The sequence below is a fragment of the Malus domestica genome, chromosome 05 (assembly GCF_042453785.1).
Source record: "Malus domestica chromosome 05, GDT2T_hap1".
Lineage (NCBI taxonomy): Eukaryota > Viridiplantae > Streptophyta > Magnoliopsida > Rosales > Rosaceae > Malus > Malus domestica.
In genome coordinates this window covers 35,892,401-35,914,621 of record NC_091665.1, presented here as the reverse complement: position 1 = coordinate 35,914,621, position 22,221 = coordinate 35,892,401, and the positions used below count along the sequence as shown (strand labels likewise).

Sequence of the window (22,221 nt, the reverse complement as noted above, 5' to 3'; positions counted from 1 at the left end):
TTAAATGATACAAACAATGAATGACTGGAAATTTTTTTGAACAAAATATATTATCAACACTAAAAGGGTGGGAGACTGGCCAGTTAGTACTATAGTCTAGTAGTATTCCTCTTCACGTGTAAGTGAGAGGTCTTAGGTGTGGTTCAAATTCGCCTTTGGCGTTAATCGAACCTAAGACCTTCCAGTTAAAAGTGAAGATGAATACCACTAGACTATAATACTAATAGCATAAATGACTGAAATCAAAATTAAAAAAAAACAATCTAGTGATATTTATCTTCACTTGTAAATAGCCACTCAGTACTACGGTATAGTAATATTCCTCTTGGATGACAAATTCGATACAAAATTAAGTTGCCCATAGCCGAACTCCCCCTCCCTTTAGTGTAAAAATATCGATGTATTAAAAAAAAGATGAAAGGTCTTTTGGACATGTAACGCTTCGTGCATTCGCTCACGCTACTTATTGGAGATACTATTGTTTGTTAAAATAAAAAAAAATTAATTGTGTAAATAAACATTTGAAAAAAAAGCTTTTTTAATTAGCACTTCACATTAAAATTTAATATTAAGTGGCTTATGTAACCTACTATGCAATGCCAATTTTGACCTATGAGGTTTAAAGAAAATAAGAAATTTTTAAATACATCCCAAATTACTTTTAACGTATTATTTATCTTCTTCAACTATAAAAAAACCTTCTCACACTCCACTCAATTGTTGAATAAAATTCTAACTATTGAAACTATAAACACATTGATTGAGAAAAAAAATTAACGAATGGAACACGATATCAGTATTTCAGAAGCTTCACATAAAGTAAAATTTCATATTTGTCATTTTTTTAATTATTCAACGATATCGGTAATTATTTAAGTCTGCTTTTGCTTTCCATACTACCCAATTTCATAGGAGGCAAACCCAACAACGCCTTTTCCGTTCTTATTCATCTTATGGGGTTTACTTTTGCTCTGTTAGGTTCCTCCTAGTTGCCATGTTTTGGCAGAAATCCTTTTTTGTTAGCAAAAGGCTTAAGAGACAGAGAAAAAGAGATTGGCTGTTATGACCCAATGAAACTCAAGCTCAACAGATCGGATTGTAGACTTCTCTTTTTAGAGAATGTTAATGTTTTAATCCTAAGTCAATTTAATTTATAAAAATTGAAAATGGATGTTATAAGATTTGAAGAATGTGGGATGTATAGAAAATGTGGGGTGTATGTGGAAAATATTAGGCGAATGAGAATGTGAGGTGCAAGAGTATTATAAGAAAGTATGTGGAGTGTAAGGATATTATGATAAAGTATTTGAGGTTTAATCAACAATATGAAATGTGTTAATAGAATAAGCCTTGAAAAAAAAATGATTGAAAGATGAAAAAAGAAAAGAAAAAGAGGGGGCTTCCGGAGTGAAATTCTCCTCAGCGAGTCACAGTTCACCCTGTCTGTAGCGCAGAAAGACTCTTAAACCCCGAAAATCTCCCGAGCCTAAAACCCATAAATCGCAGCAGAAATGAGAGGAGGAACCGCCATTGGAATAGGTAGGAAGCTCACCAATCCATCCAACCTCTCCATCTCCAAAGTAACCCTAATCCCCTTCTCCACTTCCTCCAACAGCGGCGGCGGCCGAGGTCGTGGTCGCGGCGGCCCATCTCCCCCCCGTAAGTTCGACTTCGTTGCCCCAAATCGCGTCCCGGGTCAGTCCGATTCTGACGAGCCCAAATCTGACACTCCCGCGTCCGTTCCCGGAATCGGCCATGGGCGTGGCAAACCCTTGGCTTCGTCCCAACCACCGTCGTCCTTCTCTTCCCTCGTTTCTTCCGTCAAACCCAATTCACCAGCTGGGCGTGGCCAGCTGGGTCAAGTGCAACCGGGCCCACATGCACGTGATCCGGTGGCCTCTGACGCCGGCCCCAGCAAACCCGCTACACCCATTTTCTTCAGAAGGGATGATGGGTCGGACCCGCCGTTGCCGGGTGGCGGGCGTGGGAAACCAATGAGTCAACCGGGCCCGGAGCTCCTAATGAAGGAGGTGAACACGCATTTTGTGGCCCCAAAGGGCAAAATTGAGAAAGAGAACCGGTACATTCAGGCCAGACCCGACCAGGATCCGGCTCAGAAAAGAACCGCGCCGAGAGGTCCCAAGTTGACCCGGGAAGAGGCGGTGGCGAAAGCACTTGGGATACTGCAAAAGGATGATGTTGAGGGTGGTGGTAGTGGCGGTGGCGGCAGCGGAGGTGGTGGAAGAGGCAGAGGGAGAGGGATGAGAGGAAGAGGCCGAGGCAGGGGAAGAGGAGATTTTAGACGGAGTGACAGAGGCAAGGACGTGGATGAAGGAAAAGGTTCGGGGCTTTATGTTGGAGACAATGCTGATGGTGAGAAGCTGGCTAAGAAGCTTGGCCCTGAGAATATGAACAAATTGGTTGAAGGGTTTGAGGAGGTGAGTAGTGAAGTGCTTCCTTCGCCGTTGGACGAAGCGTTTGTGGATGCCATGCATGCCAATTATATGGTGAGGAGTTCTTCCATGTTATGTATTTTATTGCTTGCTAAGGAAGTTTAGCTAATGAGTAGCCTGGTTCAGATTGTGTATAATATGTTGTCTGCTTATTTGAGAATTTTGTAGTTAACTGAGCCTAGTAGTGCATTTAGGTTGATAATTTTGGATAACTTATGAGCTTCAACTATTTTATTCTTCCGACAGGTTGTGATAGTTCATTGTTTTTTCTGGATTGCAGATAGAATGCGAGCCAGAGTTTCTGATGGGGGACTTTAGTAAAAATCCAGATATTGATGAGAAGCCGCATATCCCTCTTCGGGATGCGCTTGAGAAGATGAAGCCTTTCTTGATGGCCTATGAGGGTATTCAAAGTCATGAGGAGTGGGAGGTATGTTTTATTGGTCTTTTGTTATCTTGTCTGCTGATTTTGTTATTCTGCAATCAAATCCTGCATCTTTGTCTACAAGTCAAGCTATACGCCTGTATTAGGAGCTTGGGTTTTGTTTGGCCTTCTTTTGTGGCTAAGCTATTGTGGTTCCATAGTAGTTAAATTTGATCTTTGGAAGTTTGGTTTGTTTGAAACAAGAAACCTTTTAAAAGTTATATCTTATTTATCTTTTGCTTGATTGGGCTATCATCTTTTCTTTGTTAGTGAACATGTGCCATCTTTTTTTTTTTTTGTTTTGTTTCTTTTCTTTTTCTCTCTATACTTTACCGGGTAGTGATATGATAAATTGAACTTATTTATGCTTGTCTTAGAATTCATCACCTTATCTGTCACATAATAGTTAGTCAAGGTGTTTAAAATCAGGGAGTTCTAGTTGACAGAGTGAGAGTGACAAAGATTAGACTTTAACCATGACACAGAATGTGGGGGTTTTAATTCATGTATCACCAGATCTGTTTGTTCTCTAAGTTGACATTTTTTCTCTTCGTCATGGATTTTTATTACCTAAATATAAAGAGAAAAGTTGACACTTCCTATTGTACTTGGTTTTCTGGTTATAGTTTTGGACATTTCGTATATGCCGTTGGTTAAACTTTTGTTGACCTATGCTTATGGTTTAAATTTTCTTTCTGTTGTTAGAACCAGGCGACTGTAAGTAGTGATGGACTTTCAATTTTAAAACTTTATTTTTCTGCCTCTGGTTGTATTTGTTTAATTCATGGAAATTGGTCTGGTGATCTTCAAACTTCTAGCGTACTTGTGAATTATAAAACTACAGATCTAGTAAGTGTGTGGCTCATTTGTGTCTCTTATTCTATGGCCTCTTTGATATCATCAGGAAGCGGTGGAAGAGGTGATGGAAAGAGTTCCATTGTTGAAGGAAATTGTCGATCACTACAGTGGACCAGATAGGGTAACTGCAAAGAAACAACAAGAAGAGTTAGAAAGAGTTGCTAAAACTTTGCCTGCAAAGGTACCTGAATCTGTAAAACAATTCACTGATCGTGCAGTACTCTCTCTCCAGGTATGTATTTTTCCTTGTGCACATGTTATCTCTAGCTCATCTATGCATGAAAAACAGCATTATAATTATTATTTTTTTGGCTTGTTGATTATGTTGGTTCTTTCGTCAAACCATCTTGTGTCACGTTTTGGAGGTACTGTTTATTTTGTCTAGTAATTGTTTCACTGCCTAGTGTGAGACTGTGAGGACTGTCTGTAAAGAAGAGTTTGGCAACATGGATTTGACTTGACTGTATACTAGGATACATGGTAAAGGCTCTGTTGGGATATTGTATATGTACACTCGTCGAGGCAACATATTTAGAAGCATTGCATTTGTTAAAGTGGTAAACTGTTTGATATTACTAGAAAACACTCCTTTTAAATAGCATTTCACAAGCATGTCAGTACATTTTGCTGCTTGTTTACCGGCCTTTGGTCGAGGTGTAGAAGTAAGAATTAATCATATTTACGAAGTAATATTAAAATGCAATGCCAATTATGTACACATTTGTTGACTAAAGATTTTTTGCAATTCCTTTTAACATTCGTATGTTGCAACTTAGGGTTTGCTTTTTATTTTCGTCTATTTTTATTTTGTTTGTACTAAAATGTTCGTGCGAGAAATGCTACACAAGCATTTGCTCATCACTTTCCTTTGATGTGCAGAGTAACCCTGGTTGGGGATTTGATAGGAAATGCCAGTTCATGGATAAACTAGTGGACAAGGTTTCCAAGCACTCCAAGTAACCTCAGAACTTTTATTGTTTGACGCTTAGTGCTGAAAATGCCCACCACTAAGCTCATACGGAAAAAGAAGTCGTAGATTGTGCTTTAATTTTTCCAGTTCAATTTTCTTTTCCTCAGAATTTTGTGCTCGTGCTGAGCTTGTTTCGTTGTCATTAGCAAAGGAAAATGTTAAGTTGTGTTAAATTGTCGTCTGCAACGGTCGCAGGAGAGTTGCACCATTTTTTTTTCTGCAATAATTTGCTCTCTATGCATCATTGGACTTTTGCTGAAGCACTTAAAGGCTTACAGCGTCCGTAGGGAGAGCGTGTCTTTCTTTTTGATTGAATGCGAATAGCATATTTCCCCAGTTAGCTGATTATGGTGCGGATTTTATACATATCGGTTATCATGTTCGTGCATGTTGGTGCGGGGTTGTTGCATTAATTTTCATCAGTGAGATGAGCTACCTGTGCAGTAACAAACCAACCTGAACAAGGCTGTTAAAATTTAGTGCAGATATCAAGATAGGCAATTCAAGGGCCGTTTGATAACCATTTTGGTTTTAGTTTATGGTTTTCGACCTTTATTGATAAAGATAGAGGGAATGCATATGGAGGAACGATGATTGAAGAATGGTGAGATGAGGGGTGGAGGGAGGGAGGGAGGAGGGTGCAATGAAGGAGAATGAGAGAAGCAAAAACCTACCCAAAATTGTTTTCCTTTTAGTTTTCGTTTTGTCTATTTCTCCATGTACGTACTTTCCACTTTCTTCCCACCATCCTTCCTCGCTTTTGATTGTCCTTATTTTCTTTCTTGTATTTCTCATTTGTTCCAAACAAAATTGAAAATTATATATACTAAAACTCAGTTTGAAGTCACTGTTCATTAACAGTGATTTGACGAAATTGTCCCTCATTTGCTACCTAATTCTCAGCCTTTTTCCTCTGTTATACAGTGAAATCACGTATTTACCCCCATTGTACGCGTGTTGGTTATCGTGGAAGGAAATGAGGCTGGATGTACGCGTGTTAGCCATTTGGGAGGGGAAGCAAGTGTTGGGGATGGTGCAAGCATCTTCTTCTCTCTCTCAGATCTCTCGAGCTCTCTCGAACGTTTCAATAACTTTTCCATTTGCTTCCCTTTTATCTCAACCTGAAACCAAAAAATCCCAAAAACCCTCGAGCCCTCCAACAAAATCAGAAAAAAACACCATCTTCGCCCAAAATTTTGAATTTTCTCAAGAATTCTCGCATTTTCCTGAGATTTTTTTCTATGGGCTTTGGTAGCAGATGAAGATCGATGACAGTGATCGGAGTTCGTCACATGACATTGTGGTAAGCTATTAAATCTAATTGGCGATTTTTTTGTATGATTGTTTGTTATTGGGATTTGGGATGTTGGGAATAATTTGTTTGGTTTTTGTGTGGATGCAGCTTGGCAACGAACAATTTGATCACATCCTGAGTTTTCCGACTAATTTATTCAATCGGATCGGTTCTGATTTTGTCCCTCCATAGCATCTGCAGCACTATCTGCCTTGCTTTCGTCACAGCTTGGCTTTCGGTTCCTCAGGTAAAGTTTCCACCTTTTTTTCTTTAGGAAAATAACAAAAATTCCAAATTTATTGAATTATTTAGTGATTTTCTATTGAGTTTTTTCTTAAAATTTTTAATATAATTTTTTTGAATTGGAATAGGGGGAATGGTGGATGTGAGAGTTTCTTTTACAGCAGTTCAAAGGGAGAGCTTGAGAGACAGTGGACTCTTCCCCTATTCCTCCACAATCGCTTTTACCAATTTCCAAGAACACATTAAATTCCCTCAAAATATAAGCCGAGGTATGGAAAAGCTTCGAATTCCTTGGTTTCCTCCAATTAGTATGCAGAACTCTCAAAAAAGAAAGTAGTGAGGGTTGAATTTCTACTCTCATATATACACAGATAGATATGGAAAAGCTTAGAATGGTGAAGTGAGGGTTCAATGACTTATTACTCATTTTGGTCTATTTAAATAAAGTTCTCTGATTGGTTTGATTTGTGTTGTGTACATTTACTTCTTGGGTATATTTGTGTTTTTGGACTTATTTGTTTCTGTATCGGTTTCTGACAGAATGGATAGGGTGCCAAAAAGAGAGGTGGCATTAGGAATAATGGCTTTTTTGAGAGAATTAGAGTTTGATCTCTTCATTTGGGTTGTGCATATTTCGTTTGATCTCTTACTTTTGGTTGTGCAGATTTCATTTGAATTAATTTGGGTTGTGAGGAAGTGAATAATTATTTGAATTAATTAATTTCTCTTGGGTTGTGCATATTTCCTTTGAACTAATTTGGGTTGTGTTTGAGCATTGTACATGCATGAACGTGGGTAAAGAGTATGAGGATAAAGGGAAGAGAAAATGTTGTGATCATCCACCTCAAACGATTTGTTGAGGTATTTTTTGTACCTTTTTTTTGTTTAAAATTATATGTTTTTCATATGTTAGGAGTATGTCATCGAGGAATGTTAGTGCCTCTTTATTCAATTTTTTCTTTATTTAAATATATATGTGTTTAGAAGTGTAAATTTGTATAATTGAATCTTTGCTCCAATTTTATATTTCATTTTTTTGTGACTTTCTGCAAAACTTGGAATCAGCTTTTCACATAATATAGATGATGAATATAAGAAACTCATACACAGAATTACTCCACCAAGGTATATACAAATTAAAATCATAACTTGTGTCAATATAGAAAAAATTATTTTTTAGCACACAAGTTTGACATAATAATTTTTCTCATAATTTATAAAATATTGTACAGATTTATGCTACCTGGCAATCAACGACTAATATTACTTTCAAGAAGGCAAGACCAACATATGGCATGTCACATCGGCATTTTTTTCACAAACAGATGGTAAAATTGTACACATCACTTAGACAAGTTTCAATCTTTTTTGCTTCCATTGTAACACATTTCTAATTAACATTTCGTACTAAATTTTGATTAAACTTTATTTAAATCTTTGATTTCAGAATTTCACAAGTCGAATTACCACCTCAATAATAGGAAAAAAATACATTTGATCTTCGGTTATAAGGTGACCTCACCTCTCCCTCCCTCTCTCTCTCTCTCCCTCCCTCCCTCCCTCCCTAAACTCAATTCTGAACTTTTTATGCATATTTTTTTTTGAATCATTGGCTGTCTTTATTATTTTTGTAGTTGTATTCACAACTGTCCAAGAGAGTACAACAAAAGGTCAATTTTTCCATTGGAAGCACCTCAAGTTAGGAACAAGTCTGTTATCCAATTACATTCATGGCATATAACACTTGAAAGGTCAATTTTCCATTGGAAGCACCTCAAGCTAGGAACAAGTCTGTTATCCAATTACATTCATATGGCATATAACACTTGAAAAAGCTAATGATGTATTTCAACATTGTTTAGCATGTAGCAAGCTTTGTTTGACTGATATACTCAATACTACATTTGTAATTTTATCATTGGTCCAACTTTTTGAATAAACAATTTCTCTTTCTTTGCACTTTGAAAAAATGGATTTTTATATTTTTTGTTAGTATCTAAATTTGTTCCGTTCATGATAAGGTTTAGCAAAATATCTCATATGATTTTCAATCCCGCAGCATCGCGCGGGTGCAAATTTCTAGTTAAAAACTAAAAATGGTTTTAAGTGGAGCCAAATGTTTGTTGGGTTGTAGATGCTTAAGCGGGGCCTAGGAGGTTTTTTAATTTTAATTAAATTTTTTATATAACAAATAAATAAATGTCTATTTATGTTTAAAAAATCATTTATATGAGGATATATAAATTGCAAACGAAAAATGACATATAAATTCTAAAGTACTAGAGCATATTGAAAATATAAGGAACAAACATATAATGAATGTTCATCTAAGTATCCAACAAGTATTTTTCAATATATTGAAAGAAAAAAAAATGCAAAATGGAAGAATCTACTTTTTGTTTAAGTTAGAGTTGCAACTAGACGGTCGCTTAGGCATGTTTAGTTGCTATTTTTGATTTTTTTTAAATGCCTAAAAATTAATCGTGGTGGTGGCCAGTTGCCTAGCGTGTAGGCTAGGCCTAGGCAATGTCAGTGTTTTAAAAATCGTCCTAGGTGTTGGATGGTAATTGACCACTGCGATTTCCTCCTAATCAATCACAAAATCAAAAATCATATTAAACGGACGGTTGGGCAGCGCTGAGCAGAGTTGGGCAGGGGCTAGGCGAACGTATGTAAAGACGTTGGAATATGAAAAAAAAAATTGCAGAGTAGTGTCGCGCGCGAGGAATAAGAGGATCCGAGTCCCATCATTTCTTAATTGCATGTCTCTTCTAAGTTGGTCCCACCACTTCATTTTAACGAGAGATTTTTCAGTGTGATCGGCACACCAGGTGGTACATCACGTATCACTATACAAATGATGAAATATGTGTGTTAAAAAGTTAATAACCTAAAAAATAAAATTTCCCACCACTTACCTAAAAACACGTGGTGTACTACTTATGTTCCCGTCACAAAAAATTTCTCCATTTTCACAATGGTTAACAACATGTTTTCTTTTATGATGGTCCCACCATCTTCCTTTTTACTAACTTTTATATGTTTTTTTTTTTTTTTTTTTTTTTTTTTTTTTTTTTTGAAGAAGAAGAAGAAGAGGAGGAGGAAATTTATATGCTTTTCTTAGCAAGCGGAAACACTGCAAACCATCATCACTCTTTTTTTTTGGTAGTGTTTTATAATTATTTTTTATTTTGAGAGCATATATATGCAGGTATCCCCCATCGCAGTTTACTTATTTTATATATACGAGGGATCTCATAATGAAGTTGTGAATATAGGGGAAAAGAGTTGCACATGCCGATAATTTGATCTTGACCAACTACTTTGCTCACATGCTTGTGCTACATATAGACACCGACAAATTTCATGTTATCCTGTGTGTTCTTATTATTATACTACAAACTCCTTGGTTATTGCGTATGCAAAAGCTATCTGGATAGTTGGTGATCAAACTGATTAGATAGTAACTAATGATGTGCGTGAAAGAATTATCCGACAACCAATTACACGAAGAAGAAGATATGGCAAGCACAAAGAAAAGAGGATCCCATCACACGGAGAAGAAAAATCTACTCGAAAGTGTTCACAATGTGGTTCAAACGGCCATTATAAGCAAACTTGTAGGAATCTCGTTCAACTTCATCCTACTTAGCAGAATCCCTTTAAATTTACAGTTTAATGAATATAATTTTTTTTTCTATCATTTTATTATTTATATTGGTTATACAATCCTTTAAATTTGAGACAAGTAAAAGTTAATTCATTTTTATTTGTTCACTATGGTAGTTCACTTGCTGCTATGTGAAAATAGTATATTGCCCTTCTAATGTTTTGTGGTATGTTGCCCTTCTAGAGATTTAACTTCTTTATGTTAATTCCTAGCAAAATAAGAACAAGAGATCTAATAAGTAGGATGTTAATACCACTTTCTTTGATTAATTATTAAAAAAATAAAATTAATAGAAACTAAAAATTAGAAAAATATTAGTGAAAAATATGAGAAAAATATTAGTGAAAGCACTACTTGATTATCGCACAAGAATCTTTTAATCAACAACTAGTTATTTGTATGAATTAAAGGTATTTGTGTCTATTTAAGTGATATTTTGGATATATTTGAAAGTTTTTATAAAAACTGACATTTTTGAAATTAATAGTTAATATTTGGTTATATTTAATAAATACTCCTGTCTTCCTTTCTTCATATCCAACTACCATAAAATGAAAAAAAAACAATCCAACACAAATTTCATTTAAAAAAAATAAAACTGGTGTGTCCATTTTTTTTGTTTTTTCACTCATGAGCAACATTTCATTGAAGGTTTGTTTCATATTAGAGCAGTTATATAATTGTTTGCTTCTTAAATTTTGTGTTTGGGTTCTTTGGATATCCAACTCAGACTTCAATGCAATTTTGCATCAAATTTTCCGGACCAGGATCCTCTCCTGAGCTAAGGATGAGGATCCTCCTCATCAAAGGGTATGGGCCGTTGGATGAAAATCCAACGGCTACAATTATTATAACTTTAAAGGGATCCCCTGTTTATAACCGTTGGATTTTCATCTAACGGCCCACATCCCTTGATGAGGAGGATCCTTATCCTTAGCTCACGAGAGGATCCTGGTCCAAATTTTCCAACTATTCATTCTGAGAGAAGGGCCGATATGTTCTCATCCCTGTACATAATAGATTTCTTTTTCAATTATCACCAAGCTTGAAACACCTGTGAACGAATAATGAGTTACGTGGCAGAGAAACTTTGGTGCCTTGGCACAACTGAGAGTTGTTGGGAAGATCAGAATGATTAATGGGTTGAATATGACATTAATGGCTTTTCTTTTCTTAATAATGTTTCTACAGATTTTTTGGGAACAGGAAACCTAGTTGGGGAAGAACGACTGCTAAACGGTAAAGGGAAAGTCAGAGAAGAAAAGAAGAATGGGAAGAAAATAGGAAAAAATATGGGTCATTAGATGAATCTAACCGTGTATGTTAATTAGAAGAAAGATTATTTATGATAAATTTAAAGATGAGTGGTCTCCCCACATCTAAAGAAGAAGGAATGAAATTGAAATCTAGAAAATAAAAATAACTCAATTTTCTTTTTAGTTTATATTTTGTGCACCTTTCTTACACATTCTTCCCTACACTTTTCATTCCTAATTTTCTCCACACATTTACCCATACCTCAAGCACAAAAAATAGAAATTGAAAAACTAAAAACCAAATGATTATCAAACGAGCTCTTGGTAGTTTGAATTATTTATTAAATTTTAAATAACAAAATAGGGTATTAGAACTTAGAAGATCATATTCAAGGATGACAATCTAATTTTCACAATTAAATTTGCATGAGAATTATATTTTTTTCTTAAATTTACATTATTTGAAACCTAATAAGATAATTTACAAAGACAATTCAAACCAAACTCTACCTCTACATGTCATCCACCACTCAAAAACGCAAACCTTAGATATTTTAAGAGACAAGCCTTACAAGACAAAGAGCTAATTAACAAGTTGGGAAATCAATCTAGGCATGATCATCAACCGCATTACAAGCAGCTGTCTCTTTGTACTCTTCTTCATCCATCGTATCACAAATTCCTCTCCCTCTTGTCTCTGGCAAACAAACCACAAACCACCCACAAACCCCAACCACAACCCCAAACACTCCATACGACAAAAACCCACCGTTGTCTCTCCCCGCGGCCGCCAGCATGGGACTAAAAACGCCTCCTACCACCACCGCCTGCCTCACCATCGAAAGAGCCGAGTTCCTCACGCAAGTGGGAAATAGCTCAATTGTAAATAGAAGCAACACATTGAAAGCCAAGCATGCGCTGAAAAAAGACACCAGCTCGAACCCTATTTGCAACCCTGTCCATATCGGATGGATACCTTTTAACACGGACATGATGCTACAGAACCCACTAAGAACAGTGTAAACCAAGATTGAGGTTTTTCTGTTCATTTTGTCGATGAAAAAGAACGCAATTAATGAAGCTGGCAATTCGGACAAGGCGTTGAGCGTGACGCCTAAGTAGAGATCGATTTTCAAGCTTCCCAAAGCTAATGGCATGCCATAATACACCATTCCGATACCACAGCCGATCGCCATAACCGCGGACAATCTCCGAAAAGCCCATTTTCGCTTCACCAAAGCGTTGATTGCAGAGTAGAGATCGACGTTCCCTGTTTCATGCTCGAAGGATAATCTCGAAATAAAGCTCGAGGTAAGTGCTGTTTTGGTTGTAGTACTATTGACGGGTGCAATGCATTTTAGGGTTTCAATTGCGTCTTCTTTTAGACCTCGCACAAAGAGCCATCTTGGTGACTCACGAACCAAAAAATGAACCGTTATCGAGTACAATAATGTGGGGATTGAGGTCCAAAAATAGAGTGTTCTCCATGAGTGAGCTCTATGAGCGTATGCTATAATTGGGAGGGAGAGAAACCCTAGAGTGAAGCAGAAGAATCCAATAACACCAACCTGTCCCCGCCACCGCTTTCCGACGAGCTCTGTCGATAAGACAAGGGCGGAAGTACCGATGGTGGCACGGGCAAACCCGGTGATGAATCGGAGGACGGAGTACATCCATATGTTGGTGGAAAAGGCGGTGAGGAAGGTGGATAAAGACATCAGGAGACATGAGAGAAATAGCATGTTTTTGCGACCTAGTGAGGTGTCAGCAAGTGAGGCCAGGGTCAGCCCGCCAATTAAACAGCCTATGAAGAAGGCTGAGGCCGGCAGTCCCGTGATGAGTGACGACGAGCACTCGAGGCCCCATTCGGAGATGATGGAAGTGTGTTTGGCCCTGTCCCAGGCCCATGCGTTTTGAGGAAGTTGACAAATGTTGGAGGCTGAGTTGCATGAGTTGGGTAGGTCAGTGAGGTGGGTGCAGTGCCATGTTGGCACAGAGTCGGTGAAGACAGCGATGAATGTTTGTTGGGCATCAAAGAACCATGAGAATGCTACAAGGGTGGCTTGGAGAAATTGGGCCCATCCAAAATCTCCGATGCACCGCTCGATCACGGAGTCGAGGGATGGGAGGTGTTTGTAGAGCACAGGGGGTTCTGGCTCAGCCGAGTTTGGTTCGGAGAGAAGAGGGGTTGAATCGGCCATTTAGTTCAGAGCTAAAAGAAAAGGTTTGAGATATGATTGTGAAATACAATGAAGGTTTTTATGGAGCTAAGAAACACACGGAGCTAAAAAGAAAAGGTTTGAACTCTGGGCCAACTTTCTCAAAGTTGTCGTGTTAGTTATCAATTGTCATTGATCATGTAGCTCAATCATTGTCTTAATGCCATTTAAATAAATAATGAAGATGTGAAAGAAAAAAAAAAACGATGTATCATACAGCTGTTTCATTAATTCAGTAGGCTAGTACAAAGGCAGGCCAAAGTTGGATTATACAGATGTAAAAGAAAGAGATGTATCATCAAGTTGGATTATATAGATGTAAAAGAAAGAGATGTATCATCGTTTCTCAAGCATATCACATGTAATTAGTCTAAGTGCGATAATAAATGGCAAACATCCAATTGAGTGTAAAGTATAAAGTTTTTAGCCGGCTGCGCACAATGTGACCCACGTTACTAGATATTGGTTCCTTACAAGTCAAATTTTCATGACCTCATTTAATCGTAAAATATCATAATTTGAATTATTTATTCTATTTGTCATCATGTGAAGATCATCTCTAAAAAATATTTCATTTGATTTAAATACTATTTAGTTATCCATACAAATCAAACTTGATGACAGTAAATCATGATAATATTACTTGTTATCAGAATCATCTATTTATTCAACAAATATGGATGACTAAAAATAGTCTTCACCTTAAATAGATTTTCTAAGAGATGATCTTTAGATAATGAACGGTTTGGATAATGACACTTGTATACAAGGAAAAAATGTTAGGTCGTCAATAGGTCCTAACATGTGAGGAGTTAAGTATATCTCATGTTATTAACCCATCTTGACATATATTTCTCTATTTACTTATCATGTGACAAGTCGTGTAATGAGTTAAATAAAAACGATTAATAAGGTTATGAATCTGTTGCAAACAAGTTTGTTCTCGCCACAATGAAAAAAAGATTTATTGTTGAAAAAGTACTTGTATCTTTATACATACCTAAATACTCGTAGTGTAGATTTGATCATTTCATGGATTTGAATATTTGGAAGTCCATTGAATACTAACACAGCAACACAAGACACATATTGTTTGAAGCTCAGATCGTATAATATTAATAGAAAACTAGTTATAATACAAATAAATTGATGACAATGTGTGTCAGACCATATGAATTTTATACCTAATCATGCCTGGCACATGGAAACGTTGTAATTAATGCCTGAAAATCGCAAGGCTCAACATTCGTGAAGAGAAACATACAAAAAAGGGTAGTAGGTCGAAATTGATGAAATTAAATTAATTAGCAACACTTTGGCATAGCCTTTTAACCGGAATAACATTCAATGGTTTTGAGCTTTTGGTTATCAAGATGATCAAAACTGCTTGCAAATTAGCTAACAAAATCTTTTATTATTAAATATATGCAGACTTTGCAGCCCACTGGATATGATTTTTATATCCCACTGGATATATAATTTGCTTGTCCATGGTAACACAAACTGGAGCTCCCCTGGCAATGGACTAAACACTGGTCCAAACAACAAACACCAAGGCCTGCCTAAACAATGAGGTTGCAAGCAAAGATCCTCACACATGTGGGGAAAGACTGTTGTGTAAATCAGCAACACAATATTGTATGCAGTAGAGGCAGTAAAAAAATGAAGCCAACTAATCCAATCTATTCCCTTTTGTTTACTGGCTATTGCGCCTCACAGTACCAGTGTTGAAATTTTCCTATTTCCTATTTCTCTATCAACACAAAGTTCCACTTGCTGTTTACTAAATTACTATAAAAAATCCCAGTGTTAAATCTCAAGGTTATGCAAGTGACTTGTAGCTGAAATGGTTAAGAGTGTTTATCCCTACACCTGAGGTATGGTGTTCATTTTCCTTTTACGCAGTATCGTTGTACAGAAAAAAAATCCCTAAGTGATCAACCCCCAATCACATCCTATGTTTTCTCAAATAGGGTCTTATGTTATGAGTATATAGCAGTAGTTATTGTTTTGAGCATATATGCATCATGCATGCAATGTGATGAACAAATCTTACCAAGAAAAACTAACATTGAATAACAATTTTGTGTTCTTAATTTATTTGATGGATTACTGAGTCCCTCCTACCATTATTCCATGAGAAAAGAAAAGTTCAACATTAATTGAGACATGAATAGGCCAATGTTTTCTCCTCGATGAGCTCTTTTGCAGTTGCATCTAGCTTTCCCCTTGAGAAATCGTCAATCTTGAGTCCTGCTTTCAAAATAATTAAAAGTTGATCAATTGGTGAGTGCACAGAAACAGCCTCATATAGAGGATGAGTTTTTACGTAGAAAATGTCTTAAACACTTCAGAATATTGAATGCTGAAATATCAAATGGGATCGATACATGGTTAAATCTATCCATGAACCGTAAATTGAGATTGGCTATGAAGTTTTCAGCAACGACAAGTATCAGCTCAATGCGTTTGAATCTATTCCAACTTTATTTTCCAGAATCATTTCTCGGATATGAAGATATTTGACCATCCTTAATGACAGTAATTTGTTGCTGCCTAAACATGATTTGAGTTCAACACTCGGATTTTTAATCGCTGAAGGAAGATAAACAGTAGTCATGAATTATAACTTACCCTGCACAATTGACCATTGTCCTTTATCACATGTAACAGGGAAGGAGTAGATTAGGCCTTGCTGGATTCCATAAGAACCATCAGAGTACACACCCATTGAAACCCATGTCCCCTGGATGACATTCAAAGAAGCAAAGAAATATTAAATTTGTATAAAGTATATGAAGAAACAAAAAAAAAAGGTTAGCTTTGAAAGAAAAGAATACTGATAAAGATAGCAAGCAACCTTAGGAGTCCCAAGAACCCAATCACGTATGTGATCACAAGCAGAACTGGCAGCAGACAATGCACTTGATAGCTTCCGAGCCTTAATAATGGCTGCACCGCGCTGCTGCACAGTGGTGATGAACTCGGTATTTAACCTAAAGAACAACAAATGACAGCATATTAGTGACACAAAATGGTAAGTTGATGAATGAAAGGTCGAAAATTTTGTCCTTCCATGGTTGAACAACAAATAGACACCATTTCATGCTGGCCCTTTCTATGTATCAAACTGGATGAAGACTTTGTGCAAAGGAGAGGACGAGTTTCTAGCTTCGAACACCCAAAATTCTCCACGTTATATATTTGAGCATTTTGTCATTTCAAAATATTTATAATGAATTTTAGGGTGAGAAAAATTAGAGTTACCATTGATCATTAGCAACAAGTTCCCTGACAGGTTTCTCTCCGCTGCTAGTGGTGACAGTTGCATGATTGACATCAGGATACTGAGTTGAAGAGTGATTTCCCCAGATGATAACATTCTTTACATCCCCAACATGAACATTTAGCTTCTCGGAGATTTGTCCCAAAGCTCTGTTATGATCTAGTCTTGTATGACATGTGATGTTCTTCTCTGGGATTTTAGGTGCATATTCTTTCAAGATGAGTGCATTAGTGTTTGCTGGGTTCGCAACCACTAGAACCTATTGTAGAAGCAATGAAACTGCATCAGCTTAAGCATAGCAACATTATCTCCAAATTTTCACAATAAGTGATGAGCATGAATTGCTTCAAAAAATTAACCTCCAAAGTCATTTTATCTTTTTTTTTTTTTTATTTAGGGTAACTGGTTTAGGGTAACTGGTAACGCATTGCTAAAATTCTTTGCCAAATAGATAATTAAAAAGTAATGTGATATGCACGTATTTCTTATGGCTTCTCACCTTGACATCTGAAGCAGCATGCTTTTCTAGTGCTGAAGCTTGAGCCTTGTAGATTGATACATTTTTCGACATCACATCCTTTCTTTCCATACCTTCCTTCCGCGGGAATCCGCCCACCATAACAGCAATATTGACATCTTTACAAGCTTCCTGAGCATCTGTTGTAGCAACAACACCTACAAAAAGTATAAGGCAAAGTTTAATTAATTATCCTCAAAGTGAATATTATCAGTTTACAATAAATTCGTGTTCAAGATCAGACTTTATGAAGCGTACCTTTGAGAAGAGGAAAGGCAGCATCAATTAGTTCCATTTTCACCCCATTCAAGGCTTCAGCTGCAGGTTCAATATCAAGCATGTGCAGAATTACAGGCTGGTCAGGGCCTAGCATGACCCCCCTCGCAATCATTGGAACAATAGCATACCCTATTTGCCCTGTTCAACATCAAGCATGAACCTTCAGCGAGTTTTCAAGAATTCGGAACTACGCAAGTTTTACATTTAAAAGCATGACCCCTTTCATAACCTTAAATAAACTCATCACAGACAATTATTAGAATTGTATGGCAAGTATTTTCAATATAATAAAATTGGACATCAAGATTAAGCTATAAACTCAGGAAATCATCCAAGACTGGTTTATTGATATGAGAATATATAGCATGCCTGCAGCACCAGTGACCAAAACAATCACAGGATCCTTCTCCATACTCAAGAAGCTCCACATGTATTTTACGAGCTTCCAAAAGAAGGCAATAGTGAACAGAACAACCAAACTTTTCTGAACCAGTACAACATTGATATTCTCCATTTTCTGAAGCAATGCTACAAAATTCTCCATTTTCTCAAGAAAAAACAGATATGCAACAAACAATTCCTGTTAAAATCAAAATAATCCAACCCTAAGTTTTTATAGAGGTCTAAAAATACCATCCATGAGACGAAGAATCTACAGCTAAATGGGACACCTCTTCAACAAGGCAATCAGATACCAAAACAAAGTCCACAAGATATTTATAAATACAGAACTCTTAATAATTATATTCCAAAGAAAAGAACATGTCCTTCTGTTTGGTCTCCTCCAAAACCAAGGAACACAAGAAATTAATAATAATAATAATAATAATATGAAATCTTGGAAAGTTAAATAATCGTGTTAGACTTTGGGACGAGATTTGGGTTTTCTGGATCATGCATTAGAATCCCAAATTTAATGATTTCATAACAAATATCAAATACATAGAACCAAGATTTTGAATTCTTCTCAGTACATCCACATTTTATTTCAATCCAAACAGGAAAAAAAGCTGGAAAAAGAAAGTTAATTTTGAAAAGATGATCATACCAGCGGCACCAGTGACAAGAACTCGAACTGGGTTTTTTGCCATTGTTGCAAAGAGTGGTTCTGGATAGAGAAAATGAGTGCAGTTAGGAGTGTGGATGAGTGAGAAAAATGGCGATCAGGAGTGAGGAGGTTGTTGAAAATAATTGGAGTGGTTTTATAGATGAGAAGGAGATAAGGAGGTGGACATTACAATGGCGGGAATCGAGGATAAAGATAATCCGATAAGCGTTATGATAGGAGATCAGAGTGAGACCGTCAACTTACACAGTTACGCAGCAAAAATTAGATATAGTCACCATGCAAATACTAGTGGGAGATGTCCACTTGTAACGATCTCGTCTCAACGACTGCGTCACTGTGGCATGTTTGGCTTTTGTTTTATTTTTTGTTGCCTTTTCCACCAAAATGATTATTGAGAATGATATAACTCTTCATTCTGGTTTTTGAGATTTAAAATCGATAGAAGTTGTTCCGAGTTTGTCCACCTTAATCATTTTGGTCATTCCGTGAAAAATCTCTGTAAAATAAGAACAAACATGACAAAAATATTCGTAAAATAAGAATGAAAGTAGGGGACATGAGGGGAGAGATAATGCAGGGGAGAGAATCTGAATCCACAGAAGAGGGACAAAACTGTTCTGTTACACTAAGGGGTATATTGGAAATAATGGTGGGTAAAGATAGAGTGTTGTTTTTCTTTTTACTGGGGTGGGACTATAGGGGGAGTGGAGAAATAGAAGAGAAGCACCACTCTAAAAACATAGTGGTTAATTATCAGATATTCTCTAACCAGCAGACATATCATGTTTTCACCTACTTCGGTACCATTTTACAGTATCCTACATTCGCTTTCACTTTAATTTTCTTCATATTCTACATAAAAAATACAATAAACATATATATTATGTTTTAACTTGATGATATTTGTGGTTAACTTGCTACGTGACATGAAAACCATACCAGTTATATATGTAATTTTTATTTATGTTTGCAAGTGTCTCTTTCTTATTGACATCACACGCAAATTGTAGAACCGGCTGCACATTTACTCATCCATTTTTTTTCCTCTTCTATCTCATCTCTGCCTTTTCTATTCTTCCCCTCTTCCCATTTTCGTCTCACACCCTCTCTTTTCTATCTCCATCTCTTTCCCTCTTCCCTAACCAAACAACACTGATGGAATCGAACCACAACCAATAACATTGGCTCATTTATTCCGTTCAGTTTTTATCTTTGAGATGAAGTGAACCAAATCGGACCATGTTCACACTTATTTACGAGTAGGAAAATTTAGTGGCATTTAGTGGTAAGGTAAGTCTCAGTTTGCAACCTCTTCATGTGTTCCAAATTCAGGGCTCTGTTCTCTTCAGATGTAGGGGCTTCTTTTGGGAATTTTTGTTAGCCCACATCCATGCCAATGAACATTCTTTGCAATTAATTACAGATTCCGTATTACTTTGATGAAGCATGGAAACCATTTATTAAAAACGTTAATCAAATCCTTTTTTTTTTTTTCGGAAATTTACTATTATTGAGGAGAGGAAGAGAGTTCGAAACTCTTATAATAATTTAGGAGAGAGGAAAGTTTCGAATCCACATGGATAGAAACTCACTACCCTTCCACTAGGATATTAGACCACATGCAAACATTATCAAATTCACAGACTAGACCAAGATGCCAAGATCTGGTTTTATTATAATAAACTGATCAAGTGATAAATTTGTTAATAATCTCACTTCAAAATCCCAAAATCTCACCTCAAAATCATATTCTCTTTGCGTTCTTGTTCATCCATGGTGTCACAAAGCATTCCACCTCTTGTATCCGGTAAAAATCCCACAAAAAATCCAGAAAAAAATATAGCCAATCCAAACACGCCGTAAGAAAGAAACTCATTGCTGCTCCCAACAGAAACCAACATCGAGCTAAAAACAGCACTCAACACATAAGACTGCCGCAGCAAAGATGTAGCAGAGTTCCTCACACAAGTCGGAAACAACTCAACTGTGAACATAGAAATCAGATTCCAAGCCGTCCGTGAGCAAAAGAAAGAAGCCAATTCCAACCCAATTCTCACCCCCTTTTGCCCTGCAACTGCACATACAATTCCACAAATTCCACTCACTAAACAAAATCCGAGCACTGAAAATTTCCTGCTCCATCTTTCCAATATAATGCAAGTAATTGGATACGAGGGTATTTCTAACAAAGCATTAAACATAACACTCAAATAAATGTTAAACCCCAAATTTCCAACCCCTAATGGCATTCCATAGTACACCATTCCGATTCCAAACCCTAGTACCATTACCGTCAGGGTTCTCTTCATAGCCCATCTTTTTGCAAACAAGTCCTTCATTGACTTGTACGGATGATCACTGACATTTGAAGAGTCGACCTCCACCTCATGAGATGAGACCAACAACAATTTTAACTCACTTGGGTAATTTTGTCCGGCAGATTTCAACAGTATCGCTACAGCTTCCTCTCTTTTACCGTTCTTGAACAGCCATCTCGGAGACTCGCTGACAAAGAACTGAAGCAGTAAGCAGTATAAAACTGCAGGAATCGAAGTGCACAAGTACAGGGCTCTCCATGAGTTAGCTCTGTTGAGATAAGCAATCAGTGGTAGTGACAAAAACCCGAGAGTAAAAAAAAAAAACTGCATGATTCCCACTCTAGGCCTCCATTTCTTCCCAACTTTTTCCATCAGCAAGACAAGAACACATGTACTAATTGAGGAGCGGCCGACCCCGCTTATGAATCTGACTGCTGAGTAAACCCAAACGTTTGGCGAGAAAATGGTGATAAACGAAGCTAAGGACATCGTTACACAAGAGATCAAGAGGAGCTTCTTGCGACCGAGTGAGGAGTCAGCTAGGGTTCCTAGAAGGAGCCCACCAACCACACCGCCCATGAAGTAGGAGGAGGCAGGGAGGCCTCTGATGAATGAGCTAGAGCATTGGAGGCTCCAATCAGATATGATTGTGGTGGAGGAAGTTGAATCCCAGGACCAATCGGAGTCGGCCAGGTCACAGATGTTGGAGTTTGTGGTGCATGAGGTGGTGGTGGTGGTGGAGCAGTGCCATGTAGGGATTGCATCTGTGTAGACACTGATGAAGGTTTGTTGACCATCAAAGAGTGATGCCAAAGAGACAAGGATGGCTTGGAGGAATTGTTTCCACCCAAAACTTGATTGATTTTGCTCAATTATTTGATCCAAGGAATTGAGGAGATTGGTCCTCAGAGTTTCTGGGTCTTCCATGTTTGGATCAAGGCCAAAAGGGGTTGGATCAGCCATTAGATATAGCTGCTAGCTAGAGCATCTTTGACAGACTAGCTAAACACACACTTTTTACAGTTATTTTTTCCCACATATTCTTACGACACACTAATTTAACAAATTAGTTATTCACGAGTCAAATTTAAACTAATTTAACAAATTAGTTATTCACGAGTCAAATTTAACTTAATTTAGGAACCGGACCAAATGAATTTGTAATACTATAAAAATATCTGAATTGTGTTGGAGATTTCACAGCTGGCCATGGATTCAAAAGACTTACTAGTCTTCTTATTGCATCGGTTCTTCGTAGACACATGTACAAGGTGTGCACTTTCACTTTCAATATTTAAGTTTGCTATCTTGTCCTTACCAATAACAACAACGTTTGTTGTCAGTAGATATGACGTGTACAATAAC

At 37.1% G+C, this 22,221-nt stretch overlaps 4 protein-coding genes and 1 long non-coding RNA gene across 6 annotated transcripts; 2 read left to right on the top strand and 3 right to left on the bottom strand.

The window, feature by feature from the left end:
- The first annotated feature begins 1,332 nt into the window (after positions 1-1,332).
- Positions 1,333-5,041, top strand: LOC103435355 (uncharacterized). The gene is made up of 4 exons (XM_008373744.4): positions 1,333-2,507; positions 2,734-2,883; positions 3,782-3,967; positions 4,615-5,041. The coding sequence occupies exons 1-4, from the start codon at positions 1,512-1,514 to the stop codon at positions 4,693-4,695; spliced, it is 1,413 nt and encodes a 470-aa protein (XP_008371966.2). The 5' UTR covers positions 1,333-1,511; the 3' UTR covers positions 4,696-5,041.
- Positions 5,042-6,370: 1,329 nt separating this feature from the next.
- On the top strand, positions 6,371-8,212 carry LOC114825252 (uncharacterized). The gene is made up of 5 exons (XR_003773899.2): positions 6,371-6,511; positions 7,044-7,103; positions 7,475-7,570; positions 7,690-7,754; positions 7,877-8,212. It is a non-coding gene; the product is annotated as an uncharacterized lncRNA (long non-coding RNA).
- Positions 8,213-11,575: 3,363 nt separating this feature from the next.
- LOC114824963 (organic cation/carnitine transporter 3-like) lies at positions 11,576-13,830 on the bottom strand. The gene has a single exon (XM_029102871.2). It carries the CDS (start codon positions 13,367-13,369, stop codon positions 11,777-11,779), a length of 1,593 nt encoding a protein of 530 aa, XP_028958704.1. The 5' UTR covers positions 13,370-13,830; the 3' UTR covers positions 11,576-11,776.
- Positions 13,831-15,458: 1,628 nt separating this feature from the next.
- LOC103435358 (malate dehydrogenase-like) lies at positions 15,459-18,782 on the bottom strand. Of its 2 annotated transcripts, none has more exons than XM_008373747.4 (7): positions 18,518-18,782; positions 17,449-17,607; positions 17,173-17,348; positions 16,655-16,932; positions 16,248-16,383; positions 16,022-16,133; positions 15,459-15,640 (listed from the first exon to the last, which is right to left on the bottom strand). In XM_008373747.4, exons 1-7 carry the CDS (start codon positions 18,558-18,560, stop codon positions 15,546-15,548), a joined length of 999 nt encoding a protein of 332 aa, XP_008371969.2. In that variant the 5' UTR covers positions 18,561-18,782; the 3' UTR covers positions 15,459-15,545. The 2 variants fall into 2 exon arrangements, with proteins under 2 accessions (XP_008371969.2, XP_008371968.2); XM_008373746.4 differs by lacking the exon at positions 18,518-18,782 and adding an exon at positions 17,839-18,055.
- A 1,212-nt stretch (positions 18,783-19,994) lies between these two features.
- On the bottom strand, positions 19,995-22,135 carry LOC103435526 (organic cation/carnitine transporter 2-like). The gene is made up of 2 exons (XM_070822654.1): positions 21,988-22,135; positions 19,995-21,948 (listed from the first exon to the last, which is right to left on the bottom strand). Exon 2 carries the CDS (start codon positions 21,817-21,819, stop codon positions 20,272-20,274), a length of 1,548 nt encoding a protein of 515 aa, XP_070678755.1. The 5' UTR covers positions 21,820-21,948; positions 21,988-22,135; the 3' UTR covers positions 19,995-20,271.
- Positions 22,136-22,221: the final 86 nt, after the last annotated feature.